The sequence below is a fragment of the Anoplophora glabripennis genome, unplaced genomic scaffold, assembly GCF_000390285.2.
Source record: "Anoplophora glabripennis isolate ALB-LARVAE unplaced genomic scaffold, Agla_2.0 scaffold1121, whole genome shotgun sequence".
Taxonomy (NCBI): domain Eukaryota; kingdom Metazoa; phylum Arthropoda; class Insecta; order Coleoptera; family Cerambycidae; genus Anoplophora; species Anoplophora glabripennis.
The window spans coordinates 57,799-64,734 of record NW_019417483.1 but is presented as its reverse complement, the minus strand read 5'-3'; the positions used below and the strand labels follow the sequence as shown (position 1 = coordinate 64,734).

The 6,936-nt window shown below is 36.3% G+C and overlaps 1 protein-coding gene across 1 annotated transcript in view; it reads left to right on the top strand.

Moving 5' to 3' along the window:
* The first annotated feature begins 3,447 nt into the window (after nt 1–3,447).
* LOC108912539 (serine/threonine-protein kinase NLK) overlaps nt 3,448–6,936 on the top strand; it is an 11,919-nt gene continuing 8,430 nt past the window's right edge. Inside the window, exon 1 of the mRNA XM_018717791.2 lies at nt 3,448–3,519. Within this exon, the coding sequence (XP_018573307.2) occupies nt 3,448–3,519 (72 nt within the window). The remainder of the gene's footprint in view (nt 3,520–6,936) is intronic.

Here is a 6,936-nt window from a genome sequence, read left to right as displayed (position 1 = left end):
ATTATCAGTATCAGTATCAGTATCAGTATCATTATCATTATCATTATCATTATCATTATCATTATTATTATTAGCAGTTGTTGCACAATAAGAACAACAGCTGCACCAGTAGCAACAGTAAGAACTAAAGCAGACTTCTTTAATCTATAATAAGAGTATTCCTTACTAATTAGTCAGAGTTTCCTTACTATAGTAGTCAAAGCATTCCCTGCGAACTGGCTAGAACGCTTAAATGTTGTCGTTGTTATTGCTGTTATTGACTGGGCTTATACAACACGAGATTGGTTAAACATACCTCAATAACATGTTGAGGCAACATATAGTGGACAAATGGGCCAACATCCCCAGACAGTACTGTGCTTCACTTGTCCATTCAATAGGGCAAAGACTAAACGACGTCATAGCTTCTGGGGGCTAATATACAAAATACTAAAAAATATATTTTATTAGTTAATATTTTTCTTTAAATATTTCTGTTTATTAAAAAATATGTATAGGCTTTGTTAAAAAAATATTTTTATTTATATCGAATACCAAAGTTTCATTGTTTATTAACAACTGACATCTAAACTAATTGAAAAATATTTATAATACATAATTTACGCACCAAGCGCAATTACGTTTTTTATTTTTAATAATATCTTTTTAGAGATATATGATAATTGAATTAAGATGTTGAGATATTTGGTCTACATACAGTAATCAACAATTAATTATTATTACAAGAAAAAAATTAAGAAAATTATCTTTATCTTTTACGTTTATAGTGTATAAAATTATTTATTAATTTTACATTTCTATTTGCAATTTATATATTTTATTCATTTTTGGAAACATTAGTTATTTTGTCTGAAATATTTTGTATATATGAAATATAAAAAACGGGTCATCCCATTTATAAATCATGTTTGATATAGCCTTCCAAAACACTCCGTGTACTTCATATTTTTAAAATGTCCTCCTTAAGGCACCGCTCGATGCCCTAATAAAATAAGTATTTTCTATCTATATGACATAGGAGTAATATAATCAGTATTAGTCCACCCTGTATGTATTGATTTAAGACAACATTTATAAATGAATATCTCTAATATAGGAAAACACTAAATATGCAGGTATGTGGATGTAGTGAACAATGGTTAAAATAGTAAACGGTTTATAACATTTTATTTTTAAAAAATTCTTCAATATAATGATTTAACTAACCAAGAAAATGTTACAATACATTACATATCATCAAATAATAATATAATAATAATAAAATAATATTTAAAAATAAATCAAATGCAACTGGTATCAGATTAATTATTTACCCAATCGAATATATCAGTTTTTGGTGCCACGGTGTAGTATATCTCCATATCCCACTCCCAGTCCGAAACATTCCGTAATTATTTGTGGTGGGGCGCGATAGAATGAGAGCGACCCAACTAGTGGGGACTTTAAGTTGCCCTTCATTGTACGTAACCTCAAAAGCTATAATAGTTATAAAGTGTGACCACCATATTTTTATATTTTTTTGGGATTGCGGGGTCCAATTCCGATATCCGTATAACATCAACTGGTTAGGTTAGGTTAGGTTAGGTTAGGTTAGGTTAGGTTAGGTTAGGTTAGGTTAGGTTGGGTTAGGTTGGGTTAGATAGTGACGAGATCGTGTGGCGTCCGCGAGACGAGGGAACAGAAGGGGAGATAAGTGAGCAAAGGATCAAATCAGCTGCGGCCAGGTTAAAGAGCAGGAAAGCTCCGGGAGTAGATGGCATCCCTGCGGAGGTAATTAAAGTAGTGGTTGAAGAGCAGGTACAGGGAATTAGGGCCTTGTTAAATGGTTTTTACTCGAAAGGAGATTTCCTGGACACTATGAAGACCGCGAAACTGGCGCTGTTCCCCAAACCGGGAAGAGAAGGTGGGGAAGCGTCTGATTTTCGGCCGATATGCCTACTGAATACGTTGGCGAAATTGTATGAAGGTGTGATTGTACATAAACTCAAGGAGGAAATAGACAGATGTGGAGGACTAAGCGAGAGGCAATTCGGCTTTCGAAAAGGGATGTCCACTCTGGATGCTTTGGAAACAGTGTTGGAAACGGTAGCGAGGGTGAACCGCAATAACAACTGGTGTGCGTTAAGTTCTGGTGGACGTTCGAAATGCCTTCAACATGGCCTCTTGGAATCAAATTCTTGTGGCACTGCGAACCATGGGGATAAACGGTCATCTGCTGAGAGTAATCTCAAATTACCTGTGCAGAAGGAAGGTGATAGTGTATAAAGGAGGAACCCGACCAGTGCAGAGGGGAGTGCCACAGGGATCTGTCCTTGGGCCAACGTTGTGGAACGCTATGTACGATAGCGTACTGAGGATAGAAATCCCAAGGGGAAGCGTGTTGGTGGCATACGCAGATGATCTGGCGGCCGTGGTAGAGGGAGATACGAAGGCGGAACTTATGAGAAACGCCAATAATACGCTGAGGAGAATAGAGGAATGGATGGTGCGCCTACAAATGGCTCCGGAAAAGACTGAGGCGGTAGTTCTAACAGGGATGAGAAGAGCAGCGGACGTTGTTTACCGTCTGGGAAATAATGACATTCATCCTGGGAGGATGGTGAAATACCTGGGTGTCACGATCGATAAAGGCATGACGTTTGGCGCACATGTGGAGAGGGTGTGCAAGAAAGCGGAAAAGACGGCGGCTGTCGTAGCTAGAATGATGCCTAATATCGGAGGTCCGAGGTCGAAAAAGAGGCTAGTGTTGGTGGGAGTAGTGGATTCTATTCTTCTATATGCAGCTTCTATGTGGCACAGGGCGACTTTGATGGCGAAACACAGAAACAGGCTGCTAAGCGTGCAGCGAAGAATGGCGCTACGCGTCGCCTGCGCGTATAGGACCGTATCGACGGTGGCATGTACCGTCGTGGCAGGTATAATCCCTATCGATCTCAGGATAGAAGAACGTAAGGAACTTTGGGAGGCCCTCGGACAGGGAATCGAAAAGGAAACTGTCACAGAGGAGTGCAGAGATAGAGTTTTCAGGAAATGGCAACACAGATGGGATAGCGAAAGGGAAAAGGCTCAGTGGACAAAAAGACTTATTACAAACGTCAGAGCATGAGTAAATAGAAGACACGGGGAAGTTACCTATCAGACAACTCAGTTCTTGACAGGGCACGGAAACTTCGGCTCCTATTTAATGAAAATAGGTAAAAGGGATACGGACAGCTGCATATACTGCGGGGACCGAGACACACCGGAACACGCCGTGCTAGGGTGCGGGAGATGGACGGAGAGGAGAAGAAGAGCAGAGGTAGAACTGGAGGTACAGCTATCTACGGAAAATATAATCGGGACTAGTCTGGCTAGCGAGCGGAAGTGGAGGATAACAATCGGGATGATTGGAGACATCATGACAAGGAAAGAGCAGGACCTCAGGGACATAGAACGTGGAAATCCACAATGAACACTATGGAAACGAAACAGACAGGCGTGTTGGGGAATTGCTGCGGAGCTGACGATACATATTGGATAGTATGTAGCATAGGTCCTAGTAGCAGCTTTAATTATTATATTTAACTGCCAAAAATCTTTTAAACCAGGGAAAGTTGTATTAAATGCCGACACTAATACACTGTAAATCCGAAAACCAAAGAACTCCAAACGAGCATGTGATATAATGAAAGCTAAGTTCCATATAAAAAGAACAAATCCTTTTTAGAAGTTCTGCATATTATACTAAAGAAAAGGTAATACAGACTTTATGTCTTAGCCATGATAACGGCCTCAACCCGATTAAACACAAAAAGCATATTGTCTAACCTGTTGTATATAAAAATATCGAAAATACTGAAAAGACGGGATAATTCTTATGTAAGCCTTAATCGATTCGGCAAATACTATTTCGAAATTTATTTTTCAGTATGTGGATTCAGTTAACGAAAACTTTAAACTTTTACAAAACCTAGTAATTTTTCAAGTTTCAAGCTAGTAGTTTATAATACACATGTTTAAAGAAATTAGCTACTGATTATATGAACAAGAAATATGCAAGACATTTAAATTAACCAGAAATTTAAGATATTTACGATATACAGGGTGATTCACAACTTATCCAAAAAAAATTGGGAATAGATGCGGCATGAGGGATGGAGTCAATATTGTAAAAAAAAATTTGTAAAATCCTTATAGTTTCTGAGAAAAAAATTATTAAAGTTGTAGTGCTTTCAACCATTACATAGCTGGACCACTGTAGTCTCTAGCGTCATTCGTAATACGCATGGAGAGCCACGTGGCCTCAGTGACTCAGAACACTGAAATCCGATGTTTACAATAGTTTTTTAGTAGTTAGTGTCAAAAATGGCTTGCGTGTATAACAACTTGGAGTTGATGGATATCGTTTTAGTTTATGATGAAGCAAGAAAACATTTTTATTATGGTGAAGCGTTTGTGTTATGGTGAAACAAGACAGCATTTGTGTTAGTTCATAGAAACTGAGTAAGACGGACCCAAATGTGTTTACACGTAGGTGGACAAAATTTTGAACAGTTGTTGTAACATCAGGTATGTCAAATTATTTTATTATAGTTAAAACCACAAATGAATTTGAACAAAATCAGTTGAGTTTGCTGATATAAAATAAGTGCTATAAAATTCTATTTATTCTTTTCCTTGCGAAATTCTAACAAGTTTTTGCCCGTTTTTATCACTGTCGCTGTGAGGGTCGCATTGCGCCAGGTCAGGTTTTACAGTGGACCAGTTTCCAGTGCCGTGCAGAAGTGTATTTTTAAATAATTTTCGAATTGCCCTTTTTGATTTTTTCTTTACAAAATTGTATTTGTAAAGAGTCCCCTGTACATCCAAAATTTTTTTTAATAAGTTCTGAATCACCCTGTATAGTTAAAATTCTTACTCAGTTCATACTTTTATCTGTAAAAATCCCCATGTTACACCACTTATAAAACATTTTTCTTGAAATTATGATGAAAAACATAAACTTCAAATAATATAGAAAATGCACCTAATCCGATGTCTTTTATAGTTTATTAATTATACAAAACACCTTAATTTCTTTTATTAGTTAAAGGTTTTTTATCTATGTTTTCTTATAATAATGGAATAATTCTAGAACTACGTTTAAATGAAATAACTGTTAACATTTTTTTTGTTGAATAAATTAGATTTGTACATATGACAATAAATATTTACATACTTAAAAAATAAAAAATACCTGTCGTTTTGCTCGTCGAAGAGCATAATGCTTAGTAGACGATGATAGGTACTTCATTTGAATCATCTTGAAAACCGTCTCTTTTATCTAAGAGAAATGATAAAAGTGTGGTTATAGATTACATTAATATAATGCAAATAAATCTATCTATGAGAATATCAACTATACAATACTTAATAACTTCTTTCAACTTACCTTTATTTGTTAATTAGCTAAAGTCACTAGCATTTTTCCACAGCTACTCATTTTCGCAAATTAAGAGGCACACGTAAAAAGGAATAAACAACAAGTACATAACACATGGTCTTTTATCTGTTTTGTGGCACATGGATTGTATGAATATAAATTAGAGGTTAACACTTTTGCCGCGTGCCGCGCTTAACATTGGCAACAACGCAGGGATTTGCAACGACTGCATAATAAAAATGTATATAAGTTGGGCTAAACAAACATTGTATTGTATGTATGGGATACACAACAGTATTTTCTTCCTGGTTAATATAAAACATTTCTAAAGAACATCTCTTAGAATAATATTTTTCTGTTGTTAAATGTTTTACATTAATTTTATATTAACCAGGAAGAAAATACTCTAAATAAAAAAACAGATACAAAAGACATTATAACATTATATTTTCAAACATACTTTCTATAGATAAAAATCTAAATCATAGTACTAGTAATACTAACACTAATATTAATTCTATATAAATATAAAATAATTTTTGTTTTTGTTTTCCAAAATTTATTAATGTCATTTGATGTAAATGTCCAAAATCTGTCAATCTGTATATAAATATCAATAACTCAGTTTCTTGTAAGTAATCCACATTTATATTGTAAATTATTATTATTATATCTATAACTTATAGTGTAACTGAAGAAGCAATAAAATATTGCGAAAGCTTTTACGTAGAAAAAAGAGTTTCATCTAAAAAATAGGCTTTAATCCCACTAATAAGAAGATTTTAATTATATATACAAAAGCCACGAATATCTTTTCTATATATATATATATACTTGTTTTCGTCCTCTAGGCGACTAGTAGTGCAACAAAGTGCCTGGAAACAGGTCGCTTCCTACCGTAGTAGCCATTGAATGGCTTAGTAGGAAGTCAGCAAGACAGATGGAGCCATTGGTGCTCCGCATAATTTGTACCTCTTTATCATGAGTATACGACACTAGAACAGCTGGATCGGTCGGCGGTTGTCTCACCTATGGCACACTGATGAGGACTAATAAGTCCGAAACCGGTCTGTGTCTGGTGGGTTAAACTGACGAGCAATCCTAGCTGTTTTATACTAGGTAACACTTGTTTTCGCCCTCTAGGCGACTAGTCGTGCAACAAAGTGCCTGGAAACAGGTCACTTCCTAGCGTAGTAACCATTGAATGACTTAGTAGGAAGTCAGCACGACAGATAGAGCCATTGGTGCTCCGCGTACTTTGTACCTCTTTATCGTGAGTATACGACACTAGAACAGCTGGATCGGTCGTCGGTTGTCTCACCTATGGCACACTGATGAGGACTAATAAGTCCCAAACCAGTCTGTGTGATGACGAGCGATCCTAGCTGTTTTCTACTAGGTAACATTTGTTTTCGCTCTCTAGGCGACTAGTCGTGCAACAAAGTGCCTGGAAATAGGTCGCTTCCTACCGTAGTAGCCACTGAATGGCTTAGTAGAAAGTCAGCACGACAGATGGAGCATATACATATACATAA